This window comes from Terrapene carolina, unplaced genomic scaffold (genome assembly GCF_002925995.2).
Source record: "Terrapene carolina triunguis isolate 2854851 unplaced genomic scaffold, T_m_triunguis-2.0 Scaffold130, whole genome shotgun sequence".
Taxonomy (NCBI): Eukaryota; Metazoa; Chordata; order Testudines; family Emydidae; genus Terrapene; species Terrapene triunguis.
In genome coordinates, this window is record NW_020664481.1 from 14,923,313 (window position 1) to 14,940,433 (window position 17,121).

General features: G+C 42.0%; 1 protein-coding gene across 3 annotated transcripts in view; it reads left to right on the plus strand.

Annotated features, from left to right (window-relative positions):
* The first annotated feature begins 494 nt into the window (after positions 1 to 494).
* ATP9A (ATPase phospholipid transporting 9A (putative)) overlaps positions 495 to 17,121 on the plus strand; it is an 89,037-nt gene continuing 72,410 nt past the window's right edge. For 2 of the 3 annotated variants that reach the window (XM_026652798.2, XM_026652799.2), the window contains exons 1-2: positions 495 to 573; positions 15,914 to 16,058. In XM_026652798.2, coding sequence (XP_026508583.1) covers positions 506 to 573; positions 15,914 to 16,058 — 213 coding nt within the window. In that variant the 5' untranslated portion in view covers positions 495 to 505. Of the gene's footprint in view, positions 574 to 12,651; positions 12,810 to 15,913; positions 16,059 to 17,121 lie in introns of those variants that run through there. The other variant, XM_026652800.2, reaches the window with a different exon arrangement.

Here is a 17,121-nt window from a genome sequence, read left to right on the forward strand (position 1 = left end):
TTGAGTGGCTGGCATGTAGGGGTGAAGTGCCAGTAGATGGGTTGGGGGTGCAATGTCGATGGAGTGGCGTGTAGGGGTGCAATGTCAGTAGATGGCTTGGGGGTGCAGTGTCGATGGAGTGGCGTGCAGGGGTGCAGTGTCAGTAGATAGGATAGGGGTGCAGTGTTGAGCGGCTGGCGTGCAGGGGTGCAGTGCCAGTAGATGGGATGGGGTGCAGTGTCGAGCGGCTGGCGTGCAGGGGTGCAGTGTTGAGCGGCTGGCGTGCAGGGGTGCAGCGCTAGTAGCTCAGCTGGAGGAGGTGCAGACGGGGTGCAGCGCCCAGCGGAGGGGGCCTGAGCCCGGCTGGTGTGAGTGGCAGGCGGCGAGCCGGCACGTTACCTGCGTGCTGGAAGCCCGGCCCAGCCCCCCACCCGACGCTGTCAGACCGCGGAGAGGCCGAGCCGAGGCGCTGCTGGGAAGCCGATCCCACTCCGCTCCTCCCCGGCTGCGCCCAGCCGCCGCGGCCATGACCGATAACATCCCCCTGCAGCCAGTCAGGCAGAAGAAGCGGATGGACAGCAAGCACCGGAGCGGGTGAGCGCGGGGTCCGCAGCGGGCGCTCCCCTCCGGTCCCGCGGCTGCCGCCCTTCCCCAAACCCCCTCCCCATGCCCGGCTTCGCGTTCCCCGGTGCCCGGCTGGCTGGGCTGCTGCCCCGCGGCTGCAGGGGGCTGCGCCCCTCTTGGGCCCTGCCCTGTGCCTGGGGGCTGATGTGTCCGGCTGGGCTCCGGCTGATGCTGGGCAGCCAGCCCCGCCCTGGAACCGGTTCCCTGGTCCGCTCTCGGGGGAAGGGAGGGAGCGATCGGTGGGGATTGCTCTTCTCCTTCTCCTCCCTGGGCTGGGGAGAGGAGCCCGGCTGAGGAGTCCCGGCAGCGCAGGGGACCCCGGCTCTCTCGCCATGTGGCTGGCTGGGGCGCAGGGGGCCCGGCTCGCCTTTGTTTGTTCCAGCAGGGCCCTGCCCCCGCTCAGCAGCACAACCCGCCCAGGAAAGGAGACACAGCGGGTCTGGCGTTAGGGGATCCCCTCTCCTTTGGGAAGGGGAGGTCGTACTGGGGAAAGCGCCCTTCTCGGGAGGGGACCTAGGAGGGTCGCTGGTCTTGCAGGAGCCCCCGGGGAGGCTGAGAGCTGGTGTTGGAAGGGTGGCATTACTAAGGGACAAATCTAGGTCTCCTCTCTCGCCCGGGGCTGCCTGGCCACGGTCCTGTAAGGCGGCGGCCGCCGCAGCAGCCTTCCGGCAGGTTGTTCCTGACGCCATTGTCGGTGGCACACCCAGCGCTGCGATCCCAGCCCTGCAAAACTGCAAGAAAAGGCAGGATCCTGCCACGGCAACATTTTGTTACGCTAAAATCATAGGCCCTCGTGCAGGCGGAGAGCCCTGCTGGCTTCAAAACCCCCTGCCATCTCTCCCTGTGACAGCAGGACCTGTGGCGAAATAAAACAATAGAGACCTCTTGGAGGCTCCTATATTGACAAGCTTGAGGAATGAGCCTCAGATGAAGTCACTCGGCACTCCTATTACTGCTGTTATGAAGAGATCAACACACCCAGTTTTTCTTTCTTAAACAAATTTCAACAAAGAAATAGCCTGACAGCTCTAAGCCTTAGTGATCAGGAACAAACTGGCAATGGCCAGATTTTCAGATGTATTGACTCCCTCAATGGGAGTTCAGTTCCTCTGAAAATCAGCCCATATGTTTCAATGGCACTCAGGCACCATGGTGATTGGGATGGCTATGAAAACCTTGGCTGGATGGCTTGTCAATAGATTATCCTGTGGCGGGGGCATGCGTGTGGCAAGCCATTTGAATACAGATTTTCATTTAATGTATTTATCATTTAACATTAACATTTGATCAGGATCGTTGTGTTGCTTAGCTCAGTGTTGGCAGATTGCAGGTTGTTGCTTCGCTGAGTGGGGTTTTATGAATGACAATACGCTTGTTTTCAGGAACAGAAATATATTTATAACTATAACAAAGGATTATATCTCCTCACAAATGTTACCATTTTAATTATATTGGTATAGCTAAAGCAGTACAATCCCTGATGATGTATTGATTATATTGATATAAAGGTGGTTTATACTGGTATAGTTATTCCCATGCAGGTAAGGGAATAAGCTGTACCAGTGCTTTATACCAATGTAACTGTGCCCACACTAGGGGTTGTACTGGTATAACTATTTCAGTTAAAAAAATCACAGCCCTAACTGACAACAATATACCAGTACAAAATGTGTGTCTAGATTAGGAATCCAAGCTTGCTGACTGGAAAGTAATGTTGTATTATGATGACAAATTGTGATCCAATGACAAATTAATCTTTTTTAAAAAAAAATATGGTATACAATTGTAGCAAATAGACCAAAATCTCAAAAGAAATAATGATTGTGTTGGAACAAATAAGGAAGAGTACATGTCAATTACCATCTTGTTATATTTTTGGTTAGTAATTGTGATTTGGATTCTTTGTAGGTTGCTCAACAACTTCAGCTAAAATGTTCTGTTGATGGATAAGGTTTCTGTTGTGTAGCTGATAGTATGTTGATGTAATAATGTGAAGTTGGCCTGGACACTGAGGACTAGACTGTGGAACATGTAGTAATCTGTTATGACAGTTCCTGGGTTGGCCACTGCTTAAAGTTCAGTTATGAGATAAAGGATCAGCTATATGAGGGGCTTAAGATATTCCTCAATGCTCCTTAGCTGATTTGCTTTCTTAGAGGTCTCCATGATCTCCATAGGTCTCTCTTGGGCATTCTGTTGTGGTGTGCCTTGTTAGCAGACGCTGACAGCAATTACCCTGATGTAACCTAAGCACTAGCCCTCTGTCACTGGCTAGGGAGCTCTAACTTGGAGGCAATATTGTCTGTGCTAGCAAGAACTGTTGACAGCTTGCAATCTTATGATGCTGCATTGATTGTAGTGGTTTGAGATTCTGTGACTTTTGTTTTTCTTTATACAAGTCCTGATCTCTCTTTTTTTAAAGACAGTCATACTCCAGAGAAGTGACTTATTTACAATGATTTTCAGTCTTGTCTTTTGTCAAACAGCCTGTGACATAAATCAGTTATTTAATCAATATACTGGGTGCATTGTCAAAGTACCTAAGCAAAGCAAAGAGGCCTCCTTCCCCCCTCCCCAAAAATATTATAAGTCTAAAGAGAGACTAACCAGTCAGACAGTATCAGTCATCCATCTCAAGCCCCTGGCACAAAAGGATCCATTTCCAACTAGTTAGAGGGGAACAGGGAGAAAATGGTAGCAGGTGCAGAATGGAGTCCTGGCCCATGACTGGGTGTTCTATGTAGTACTGCAGTACAAATAATAATTAATAATAATATACAGCCCCCCAAAAAAGATATCCAGGGTTTTAATTGCTGCTTAGATTGTAAGAGACTCTTTGCAGCATTCATTATCTGTGTGTATAGTGCCTAGCACAATGAGGTCCACGTCTCTGATTGGAGTCTCTATGTGCTACTGTAATATAAATAAATAATAATAATTGACCAAAGGTCCCTTCTGACCTTAAAGTTTCTGACCCTAATTTAACAGTAGACCTCTCAAACTGAATGTAACTGCTGGGATGGCACATAAGGCCAGAGGAGATTGTTCATATACTCAGAGACCTAAATGAATGACTTCATATACTAATACAAAGAGCTAGAACTGTTTGAAATACTTGCAGCCAGTGTAGGGCAAGTCCATGTTACTGATCTTCCTCCTCCTAACAAGGCAACAGCCATGGTCCATTTCAGTTTCAGCCTCCAGATTCATTTCAAGGGGGAAAGAATGAGGAACTCATTACAGTACCGTTACTGAGATGGGACAAAGGAAAGGATGGTTCTGGTCCATGTCAAGAAGAAACAGGTGTTTTAATAAGTTGGTAATGGTACCGGTAGTAGCCATTCTTGGCCATAGCCATAACATTGACCCCCATGTGTGCAGTCAAGGGTGACTTCTGAATTCTGCAGTTGTATTGCTTGAATAATGGATATGTTTTTCACAATTTTCTTGTCACTGTGGTCTGGTCTTGACTGAGTTATACAGTTATCTCACCCAAATAAAAATGCCAATTTAGCCATGACATCCTGATAACCACTCTCTGTAGTCTATAATCCGTCAGTTCTAAAAGAGACATGGTATTGAGTAATCTCAAAATGTTGATGGTGTCACAGCCCATACTTTTGTAGGGACTTCTGGGGGTTATGTATCCTGAGACAAAAAGCTGTGGTTTGCTTTCTTGTTATGGACAGTACCCAAATGTGCCAAGCATATCAAAGAACATATGCAAAGACCTGATCTGTACCCTGAGCACCTTCTAATCTAAAGTCCCGTTCCTACTATGTAGATCATGCAGGAAGACTGCTGTGCCTACGTAGAGACTATGTAGAGGCAGAGACTGTTTTTTTGTTCTGCATTTGTACAGCACCTAGCACAGTGGGATCCTGCTCCATGACTCTGGCTCCTAGGTGATGTGGTAATGAAAGTAATAAATAATAATCGATGTGATGCAGCAAGTGAGGAAAACCAAAGAATAATTGGAAATGGGATGAGGAAGGACAAGGATTCCAGTAATAAGTCACCTGGTTTCTCTGTTATGATATTGAGCTACATCTTAATGGTTCCATTAAAGTGGTAAATTAGCTCACTTGTAATCAACAGGGAGGGATTGGAGTGAATAGATGAACAAATGATTTTTGGCCCCTATCCTGCATCTGACGGTGTGGGCAAACCTCTGCATCTGTGTAGAGCTGCGTTGATTTCAAAGGGGCTACAAACATGTACGGTGTTTCTCTCATGCGAAGTCAAGTGTAGGATCGGCGCCTTTATTTAACTAGTGCCTGCCTTCTCTGAGGCACTTGGCCTGCCGCACAGCCAATTACAATGCAATAGACTTTAAAACAATAAAAACATTCTAAATAATGTGGATCAGTTTAAAAAGTCAGGAGAATCTAATGGCAAAGTGGTGGTATCCTCTGAAAAGTGCTCCCCAAAATGTTTCCATGGGTATCTCTCAATGACCTCTGTATAAATTTTAATCAGTTGACAATGGATTTTTTTTGTATGGCTATTACTGCAAACTTAGCCTGATTATCTGCAAATCAAGATGTTGTCTTTCTGCCTCTTGCCACCAGTAATAAAGTTTTGGTAACCAGAATTTAGGCCCCTGACAGACCCTCCCAAGCACAGAGGTCCACTTGTGTGGAGCCTCTCTTACTTCATCAGTGCTTTGTGGGTCTGAACTGCATATTTCTAACTGCAGGATCCAGGGCCGGCTCCAGGCACCAGCACAGCAAGCAGGTGCTTGGGGTGGCCAACGCAAAGGGGCGGCACGTACGGGTCTTCGGCGGCGGGTCCCTCGGTCCCTCTCGGAGGGAAGGACTTGCCACTGAAGAATGAAGAGCTGGTAGAGAAGGTAGAGCTGCTGCTGAAGTGCCGCCGATTGCGGCTTTTTTATTTTTACTTTTTTTTCCGCCGCTTGGGGTGGCAAAAACACTGGAGCCGGCCCTGGCAGGATCCGAACTATAGATAACAGTTCTGCTGATTGTGCATGTGGCAGGGTAGAACCCAGCTCACTGTTCTATAGCTGTACTGACTCTGCGATCCTAAAAAACACTTAGTCCAGGGCCCAGTTCTGCTATTGGGTATGCATGAATTGGATGCCTGTACTGACAGAGCCTATCTGAAATTGGATCCACATGGATCCTTTTGCAGGATAAAAGGGCCTCAGTCAACAGAGACAGTAGATACAACTCAAAGTTGCAAATGATATCAACAAGTTGAATGAGATTTTTACATAACTTTTCTGACCCTTTGAAATCATAACTGTTGTGATAAAGTATGGATGTTGTAGAAACCTATAACTTGGGTTAATGCTGTTAGTAAGTTTTTCACCCAAACAGTAAGTGCTTGATTTGAATATAGAACAACTTGTTTTCATACTCTGTGAAAGTTTTCGTTTTAATGTTTTTGTATCTTATTTAAAAAAGGAAGTAATTGAAAAATTCAGTAAAAATTTTATTTTAGAGTAAAGTGCTTTTAGCTAAAGGACTATATACGTCAGTGACTGCTACTCTGATACTGCAGGTGTTTATCAGGATTAGTAGTAGAATAGAGTATAAAGTAGAAAATATAATATAATTTAAATAACAGTAGTAGCTAATGGCAATATTTTTAGTTCCATTTGAAAAAAGTAGAAATATCTTGAGTGTTTCTAACTTTAGCCGTTGATGATTCATTTATGTAGAAAGACTCTTCAAATGTTGATTGTGTTACTCTTACGTAGAATAATACTTAGATTATTGAGTTTTGAAATGTGTTAACTAATCCTAACTACATCTCCACATGATAGGGGTAGTGTAATAGGTCGGTACCCATTCAAAAAGTGTCCGGTCTTTTCTTGGTTTTAAAAAAGCAATTTGAATGTATTAATGGTTTCATAGGAATAGTAAAATATTTTCCAACATCCTCGTCCACTATTGCCATTCCCTTTCCTCCCCCAGAAAACAACAACAACAACAAAAAAACATCTAAACCAAACAAAAACCTGTCCCAAGGAAAAGAAATCCGTTGGTCTTCCAGGTAAACTTGCATCTCCCTCCTACACAATCAAGTTCTTAAAGCTTTATTTCCCTAACACGAATCCTGTTTTAAAAAAATGAACATGCATTGGTTGATTAAGCAAGCAATTTGAGGTTTGGCATTTAGGGTCTGTGTACAGTTCTTTAAGGAAAACAAATGACTTATGCTGGAAAAAGTTGAAAACTTCACCTTTAAGGGGTGACTTATTGATTGACTTCTCAATAACCTACAAGGAAAAGTCAAGAGCAAACTTTCAATAATATGACAGATTGTTCCTGGTTCCAATTGATCAGCGTCATCAAATGCATTTTTGAGAGGTTAAGATCCTTCCGTTTCCAAAGGGGAAGAAAGAAAACACTAAAGAGGCTTCCTGTAGTTTTTCTATGTTGATCTCCTCGCTAACAGCTTTCCACACTTTCTTTCACTTAAGCAGTTATCCTGTGATTTGTCTAAATTTTATTGTTAACTCTTGAAGACGCGGACCTAGCCTTGATCTGCTAAAACACCAACTGCTGTTACAACAATTCATTAATAATTATTGTGCCTAGCAAAAGACTAGCCCGTATATGCGAGTGCAGGATGTTAAAGCAGAAATCATGAGCTTTAGAATTCTATCTTCAGTGAACAAAATATAAGATTTCAGTGAGGACTTGAAAGAATGTTAAATGTAGTTGGATATCTTCCTAAGAAGTTAAATATTTGCCTCTAGGAATGGCCACACAAGTCTATACCACAGAAATATCTGCTTTCCTACTATAAGTTCCATTACAAATTTATCAAATGGGTGGACATACTGCACCTGCATAAGTGATGTGTGGAGATGAACTGTTGCCATTCAGCATTCCTGGAGACATTTAGTTTGGTTTGTAGGTTTCTGCTCTCTGCCCAGTCAACAAAATTGTCCAGATTGCTTTGTTGTTTTGTGGGACAACAGGAAAAAACAAGGTCAGGGAAGTGGATAGGTGTTAAATTCCAGCTGTGGTGGTTTGACTATAAGCTTTCATAACAAAAAGCTCTTTAAGGGATCGTCTTGAACATACAAGTGATAAAGGTCAAAGTTTGTATTCCTGGCATCGTTAGCTATATTTTAAAACCTATCTGTGGAAATACACTGGCACATGCTTTCTTTGTTTAGCTTTACATTTTCTGGAGAAGGCTGGATGTAATGTGATTCTGAAACTTGCTGACTGACTTTTCCGGTTAGTCCATTAAACCATCAACTGCAACCTGTGGATTTGTATTATTGCCAACTGGAGGTAACATGTCTGTTTTTTGTTTTGTTTTTTTTACTGCATTCTTTAAATTGGATAAAAAGTCTTTGTTACAGAACTGCATAGGTCAGATTCTGCCTTTTTTATTATAAGGTTCTATAGATAGTATGAAAGTACAAACAACATATAAATAGATATCCAGGACTATGTGTGATCACTTAAAAATGCCCTCAAATAGAAAAGAAAACATAATAGGGAATCTCTTGTAAATTCCCAGCAAATGTGTTGGAAATCAAATGTGTTGTAAGTAGCGATAGTTCTTCTTTACTTGGACAATATTATATGTATCACTTTCAGAATCCAGATAAGCAAGAAGTCTTTCTTCTAGAGTTTAAATACATGTTGAACTTTCTTTCCCCCATATCTAACGAAGTTGTGGGATCTTTGGTTGGCTAGGAGTTGCAGAAATTGCAAATGAATTATTAAAAGTTAACATAATTAACTGTTATTCAATACTTGTATTTGTAGTGAAGTACTGTTCTAATAGCAACACTCCTGTTTGTGGTGGGGATATTATGTGAGATGATAGACTTGTTTACAAAAGGTGCTCTCACTTTCAGTTTAGCACCTATAGTGAAATCATGGTCCATTACCCTCTTTTCCTTTGGTAGTGCTGACAGTGGTCTGCTTCTTAAGTTTTAGTCTGGCCCTGATCCAGCAAAGCACTCAAGCCCGAGCTTAACTTTAAGCACTTGAGTTGCCATATTGAAATATATGAGAGAATTCACATGCTTAAATGATTTGCTGGATCAGGATCTTGAGCTTTAACTATGGTCAAATCTGTCTTGTTACTAAAATCTTGTTAGGTGTTCTATATACTCAGTAATTTATAAGTTCATAGAAATTTGAAGAACCTAAGCGCTGTTTAAAATGTGTATATTTATCTCAACACAGAGCACTTCCTTTTATAAAAACATTCAAGCCACTGTTTTATATTAGCGTCATTCATGTGTTATTTTCTGTTCTATTTCTGAAGAAATGTATCAGTGATTCTGTTTATACTTTTAAAGTTTTAGAAGTTAGTTTTGGATCATTTAAAATAATCTTTGGAACATATTGGTGGATTATAGTAACCCAAGAACATTAGAAGATCCATGTTAAAATATTTGGTCCCCCTTTTAGCCCTATCTCCTCATGTAACTATAAAGATATGTAGCTCTTTATTTCTTTCAGTAGAATCACCAAAAGAGGCTCAATCTGAAAGATAAGCAAAAGTAACTTTGGTTTCAAATATATGATAAGCGGGAATCTATCTGTAATTGTGAAGCAGGTTGTGGAGATAAACTGAGCATTGTAAATGCATGTTCCTTTTGGTAAAGCCTCTATTTTAGAACTTCACACTGAAGGTCATTTGAAATACAGCAGTTAAAATGAGTAAATCTGGCTAACTTTGAGTCTCTTTCCTCTCTCATTGAGATTTGAGAAAACAATCCTCCCATTCCTAAGAATGAACAAATATATTTCCCTTTTGACACCTCTCTGAGCACCAACATTTCATTAATTTATTTCTTAAATAGCACTAGTATAGTTTAAAGGAAAAACATTGACTTAAATCACAGCACTGTCTGAATTTTTTTTCTAAGTCTACAAGCAACACCTATAATCATGATTGAAAGGAATTAGATTTAAAAACATCTATTTTTTTAAATTTAATTTGTAAACTTGACTACACTTTTTGTGAGGTCAGTTTAATTGTTTGCCTTGTATAGTCAATTTCCCATAGTTTTTTGTCTGTCTGTCTGTCTTCAGTCAGTGGGGAGAGAAAAAGGAGGAGTGGAAGACAGAGTAATCTTTAAAAAAACAAGAAACTGTGGGCTGGTCTACACCCAGCCGCTAGTTCGGCGGCTGGGGATCGAAGTTCTGGGTTCGTCTTATCGCGTCTGGTCTGGATGCGATAAGTCGAACCAGGAAGTGCTCGCCGTCGACTGCGGTACTCCAGCTCGGCGAGAGGAGTACCGCGGAGTCGACGGGGAGCCTGCCTGCCGCTTGTGGACTGCGTCTGAACCGCGGTAAGTTCGAACTAAGGTATGTCGACTTCAGCTACGTTATTCACGTAGCTGAAGTTGCGTACCTTAGTTCGAATTAGGGGGTTAGTGTAGACCAAGCCTGTGATTGTAAAACTGCAAAAATTGGCAGGGAGATTCAGATGCAAGAGTTGTACCGGAAACTACTTTTAACTCTCTTTAGAAATTGGATAGATTTTGAATTATTATGAATCACGTTTATTATGGTGATACCTAAAGACCAGTCAAAAATGTGCTAGGCATTGTACAAACACAGAGTAACACACAGTGTCACTTTCTAAAAGTAATCAAATGTAAATGACCTGGGTGAAAGCCCATATTAAAAATCAGAGACTGTCATAGATACTTGAAGGGTAAAAGATGTTCTAGATTATTTTATTTCAATAAGTTGAGATATCTGTTCATTGCTTTAATCATTCAAGTTACTAACATTTCCAGCTGTATTTATTTCTATTAAATTTTCCAGAATTCTCATACATTTTCCTCTAGTAAATGAACAAATAGTTTGCAGTGAGCAGCAGATGCTAACTGGTGAGGCTGTGATAAAGCTGACCTGTGTATTGTTATAGGCTGAAAAACGTGATGAACCCATAATTTAGACGCAATGTGTTTTTTACAGAAATGTGACAAAGCTGTAGGGAATCAGTGCTGGGATCCAGTGTTTTAGCTGATGGCATTTCACTCTTCTTCTCTACCAAAACTACTATTCTGTAATCATAACTACCAGTAATTCTGTAGAGAGAAGCCATAGGTCTTTCACCTTTAGGAGCAGTAGTAGTGTACTCTGCAGTACTGTGTAGTATGAGACAAGATTTTTGTTTGATTCCATGCTTTCTCAGTATGGAGGTTTTTGCAAAACTTAATAGATAGAGAGATCATTTTTATTATATATTTTTCTTTTGAGATTGTAAGCTCTTTGGGGTAGGGACTACCACTTACTGTACGTTTGTACAGCACCTAGCACAATGGGGCTGTGATCTAATTGATGCCCGTAGGCTATACCACAACACACACAAATTATCTTTCCGATGCTTCACTTACTGCTTTTTAGCGAAATGTAATCACATCAGAATAGTGATCTGATTATGTGGGAAATAGTTTTGCACTGGTCTAAAAAGAGTGAGAAAATGCCTCTTATAAAAGTTTAATCCATTTAGATGTCCATGAAATACTTTGAGTTAGACTACCTTTTCCTTGCTAACTTCTGTAAACCAACTGGATTTTCAAGCTTTTTGGATTCTGAAGGAGTTTTCTTAACAGATAAGATTTTTTTTTCTGTGTTTATTTGCAGATGGGGGTGGAATGCATGAAAGGTGATACTTTTGTATAAAACCACCTTTGTAGCAGTGAATGGTGTGCTCTATTCACCATGCTGTTTCCTGTTCTGCAATACGTATAGAGAGAGTTTACCTGCGGAAAGCATTGAATACTTCCTTAAATGGAAATTTACTTGCTTTATTTCTGATCAGAGATACAGTTACCCAAATTGTTTGAGCAGATGACTGTTATAATTTAAGGCAGACATCTTGACATTGTTATCTAATGTAGTGAGTCGGATATGCATTTCTATCTGATCTCCAAGGCTTTCTGTTGTAAGCTTGCATCTGATATGAGGCTGTATTTCAAATGTCAATGAAATCTAATACAGATCCTTTTGCCATAAAAAGGGGGGAAAAGATTAGCTCTTATTTCAAGCAGTGACAGGAGGAAACTTGAGGAAAAACAACCTTTGCTGACTTGGAAGGCTACAGCATTGCCATTTTGAAAAAGACAGACTGTTTCTGAGTATGTCCTTTTGTAAGGACAAAGGAGAGTGGGAAATTTCTGTATCTTCAAGCAGATACAGAAATACACACGTGAGGAGAGATTAAAAAGACTGGGACTGCTCAGTTTAGAAAAGAGACGAGTAAGGTGGGTATGATAGAAGTCTGTAAAATTATGAATGTTGTGGTGAAGGTGAATAGGGAAGTGTTGTTTACCCCTTCACATAACACATGAACCAGGGGTCACCCAATGAAATGAATATGCAGTAGCTTTAAAACAAACATAAGGAAGTATTTCTTCACACAGCGCACAGTCAACCTGTGGAACTCATTGCTGTGGAATGTCGTGAAGGCCAAAAGTATAACTGGGCTTCAAAAAAGAATTCGATAAGTTCATAGTGGATAGGTCCTTCAATGACTATTAGCCAATATGGTCAGGGACGCAACCCCATGCTTTGGGTGTCTCTAAACTTCCAACTGCCAGAAGCTGGGACTGAACGACAGGGGATGGACCACTCAATTATTGCCCTCTTTTGTTAATTCCCTCTGAAGCATCTGGTGCTGGCCACAGTTGAAAGACAGGATACTGGGATCGATGGACCATTGGTCTGACCCAGTAAGGCCGTTTTTATGTTCATCTGTTTGTTCTCCTATTCCTCCATTTCTCCTGTGTATTAGGGGCTTTTGTATTTCTTTCTGATACATTTGGGACCAGATTTTTTGCTAGCTATAATAACTGGGATCAAAGCAGTATAATGCACATCAAGTTGTGTCAGGAGAAGTGCCAAATGGTTGTAACTGACTTGTGGATAATAGAATGAGGATTGCTGTGTTGCATTGGATGTTTTAATGACACTGCTGATCCAAACTGAGCTGGCCTTGGGATAGGGTGCAGCCTGCCTTGTACTGATGGGACATGCAATGGATCATTCCTATTATAGGTTTAAAAAGATGTAATAATTATTTGCAGGGGAGGAGATTGGGAGAGCAAATTCTTCAGGATGAGTATGGAATTCCAAATGACCACCAAATCAGCAGGAGAGCGACAGAATTGTTCTGTGTTCATTATGGAGCTGGAGACAGAAGGAACTGTACAAGTTTAGAGCCTGGTCAGGAACCATATGCAAAAGGTGCATAGATTTAATTGAACATAAACACTGCAGGCTCCGGTGTTTAAGCCATTGCTTTTTCTTAGCAGAATGTGGGTAACCCTCCCATTATGGATGGGATTCACTTTAGTAATTCAGCAAATATGTGTCCTAGGGTGTGGCAATAGAAAGATTGGTGCATGCTGCTCAATGATGTCACACCTATTGATTGTGACACAGTGACAAAGTACAAACTGATATTGTTCACATTCTTTGGGAGTGAGGTGGAGTTTTATACAAATATGGATGTCAACTGCCTGAAACCATTTTTGGGCAATAGATAGTGAAATTTGTTTTCTGAAATGACAGCTGCAATAGCAGACATTGACCTGTGCTGCCGGCACCGTGCCTGTACAGGAGCTTTTTGTGAGGATTGTAAACAGGACAGAGAGGCCGAATTCCACCTCCTGTGTAAACTGTAGGGTGTGGCAGCTACCAGTTGTTCAGAATAACAAGTCCAGTCTACAAATAGCCATGAAAGAGGGAGGTCCTGAGCAGTTTCAGCTATCCATGTGGAAGAAAACTCACTCAATTCTGCCAACTCTAAAGATTTAAATATCATGTTAGGCTCCCAGAATCATGAGTGCCTGAAAATCAGGAGGGTTTTAGAAGGAATGATTTGGGGGTTCTTTTTATTTGCCTTCAGGTTTCTGAGTCTTCATTTTCTGTCTTTAGTCTGCCACCAGCAGGGCTAAAAGAAAGAAAAAAAAAGAAAGCTGAGATTCTCATGTAATCTGACCTCTTGGGAATCTTTGTGGCTTTAAGAAAAACATCAAATATCAGGAGAGTTGGTGACACTGATTTCTTTCAAAAGCCAAGAATATAGATTTCTGGGAGTTGATGTCCTAACATACTTTGGAGGAAATTTAACTTGTGTACAATATAAATCTGAAAGATGACATGCATTCCCTTTTCTGATTCTGGCAAATGTATCTCTTTAGAATTCGTTGATTTCAGCTACAGCAAGATCAAGCCTTGGTCTTTTTATTATTCATGATAGGGCCAAAATTGCAGATACTCATGTTTTGCAAGTAGGTGATATAGAAACATCCCCATATACTGTAGCATGGCTAGTATTTTATAGTCCATACTTCAAATACATCTACATTACAGTAGGGGGTATCCTATAGTCACAGTGTCAGTTTTACCCACGTTACGCTGAAATTTGTGGCTTTCAGGATTTCCCTCTGTGGCTTCTACTGAAGGACAGGGGAGATGTCACATAGCCTTAATGTTAGCCCCAGAAAAGGGAGAAGAGTAGATTAATGGACTACAGCTGGAAATGTTTATTTCTTGTTTATTTTAGCTAAAATTTAAAGTTGGTGATGGGAGGAGCATAGATGCGGACTCTTTGAGTGTTCCAGGGCTGGAGCACCCACAGGGCAAAAATGGTGGGTGCTGAGCACCCACCGTCAGCCCCCTTCCCTCCCCTCCCCTCCCAGCGCCTCACGCCCACTGTGATCAGCTGTTCCGTGGTGTGCAGGAGGCACTGGGGGGGGGGGGGGGGGAGAGGAGAAGAGCGAGGCCGGGGGCACTCAGGGGAGGGGGTAGGAAGAGGCAGGGCAGATGTGGAAAGAAGCAGGTGGGGGCTTGGGGGAAGGGGTGGAGTGGGGACCAGGTCTGGGACAGAGCCGTGGGTTGAGCACACACACCCCTCCCCCAGGGCAAATTAGAAAGTCGGTGCCACTGAGGAGGAGAGTGTCTTCCATGGCACAAAGAATGCCATCTGGGTAGAAAATCAAAACATGACGGGCTTCCAATTTTGATGGTTTTTTTGTGACTGTTTTGGAGGAAATAAAAATATGAATATGCCATGCATTTGTTTTTTGCCAAATACTGTGTTGTGACAGACATTAAAGGGACAAATAGAATTCATATTTGTTTGAATATTTTGTACCTTCTATTGTTAAAAGTATCAGCTAAGGTTCCTATCACTTAAAGAGGTTGCAGGGAAGTGAAAAAGTCTGCATCTTTTTTCAGTTTGCTTTGGGCATTTAACAACATCTTGGGTATTTACCTTTCTACTGCTTCCCAGCCATAGTCAGTTCACTTCCCCTTTTGTTCATGTGGATCTTCACACAGCACCCGTGAAGTTAAACAATGAAAAGCAACAACTCTTTTAGCAAAATACAGTCAGGGCAGTTTTGTGCCACTCAGGCCTAGATCCTGCAATTGGAGCAATGCAGAGAGAGTTCCTGCTACCGCATGTTTCCTTAGTTCCAGAAACTTGTTTTGACAGAAGAGGACAAAACCAAACCAGAATCCTTCTTTGCTATGCGAGTTCCTTATATCTAAGGCTGCACCAGCCTGTGATCTTTTCATGGTAATATGAGACTCCAGTCAGGGAATGATAGCAGAAAATGAATCTCAAATTAGAATTTCTCAGATGTTTCCAATCTAATCTTGGAAAAGATGAGCTAACTCAATGTGTGGACTTGGGCGAGTCAAGTTATCTCTCAATGTTTGTTTCCTCACGTCTAAAAAGGGAATAATAACGCATTACCCACCTACCCTTCAGGAATGTCAATGAGGGTTAACTAGTTAATGTCTATGCAGTGCTTTAAACATATAAAACACCATACAAATGCTGCATATCATTAACAGTAATATGATTTATATAGGGCCTTATCCATAGCCCAGGGAAATCTTTTCATTAATGGGCTTTGGCTCAGGCCTATAGTGCCTCAAGTCTGTTAGTCTATAAGGTGCCACAGGACTCTTTGTTGCTTTTTACAGACCCAGACTAACACGGCTACCCCTCTGATACTCAAGTGTGCTAAATACTTTGCAGACCAATAAAGAGTCCAGGGCTCAGCCCCAAGGAGCTTACAATCTAAATTGACAGTGAACAGATAGAAGATGGCAAGTGATTTGAACAAGCAGCGATGCTCAGTATGCATCTGTAGTTTTTATATGGGTTTATTTAGCACTTTGCTGGGGGATGATATGGGGGAGAGTCTGTGTTTAATAAGCTTTGTGGAAGAAATGGGAGTTGTTTTGTTAAGTGAGGGCAGGGGACGTAGGCTGGATCACGGAGGGGGATAAAATGGAGACTTCTTCTTAACTTAAATATGTCCTTCCAATAGGTGTTGTGAGTGTATGAGATGCTGCGGAAGAAGAGACCCAAGGCCTCGTACGGTTTGGCTTGGCCATCCAGAAAAAAGAGACCAGAGATACCCTCGCAATGTGATCAACAATCAGAAATACAACTTTTTTACATTTCTTCCTGGGGTATGTATGCCCATTAAACTTCACGTCTTTGTACCCCTAACACCTTCCTCATTTTCAGTGATTTTTACAACATAGTGAATGCTGAACCTTAAGTCAGAGGAAAGAGCTAATATTCTGATCCTATAAAGTGGTTAGGAATATGCTTCATACACCTTGCCTAAACTCAGGGCTGTAACCAGAGCAGGGCAGCAGCCCAGGGTGCAAAGCTGTCAGGGCAGAAAAATGGGGTGGGGGGAGAGAGGGAAATGATAGGGGACACAAATATGCTTGCTCACCCCTGGCACTAAAATACCTAGTCACAGCACTGCCTAAACGTCACTTTTTGTTGAACATAAAATTAACTAATAGTTTGTATGGTTGTAGAATAGATGCCGTACAAATCTCACATTGCTGTCTCTATGGGTGAAATTCACTCTTCCCAAAGCTTATGGGATTTAAGGGAGGGGATGAATGGAATCTACCCCTGTCATGTGGATGGATTTCATTGCAGCCCTTATGTTAATGCTTTTGAAGCTCATGGGCTGGAATGGCAGTCAGAACACCTCTATACTGTTACATGGGGTTCTTGGTCCACTGAATCACGCAGGCCCACCTAGTCAGTCAGTTCTATGACAGCCTATTCAGGGTTTCTTTCCAAAATTCACAGGCAGAGAAGACATGCTCTGGTGACGGTCAGCAACCTTTCAGAAGTGGCGTGCCGAGTCTTCATTTATTCATTTTAATTTAAAGTTTTGCGTGCCAGTAATACATTTTAACGTTTTTAGAAGGTCTCTTTCTATAAGTCTATAATATATAACTAAACTATTGTTGTATGTAAAGTAAATAAGGTTCTTAAAATGTTTAAGAAGCTTCATTTAAAATTAAATTAAAATGCAGAGCCCTCCAGACCGGTGGCCAGGACCCGGGCAGTGTGAGTGCTACTGAAAATCAGCTCATGTGCTGCCTTTGTGCTTGGGCATATGGATTTTGGCAAACGGCTCATAGCAAGTGCTCCTTTGAATATTCGATACTGGTTTGCGTGATTAGGCACCTAAGTCACCTGGTATGTTTTCTGTTCTCTGAT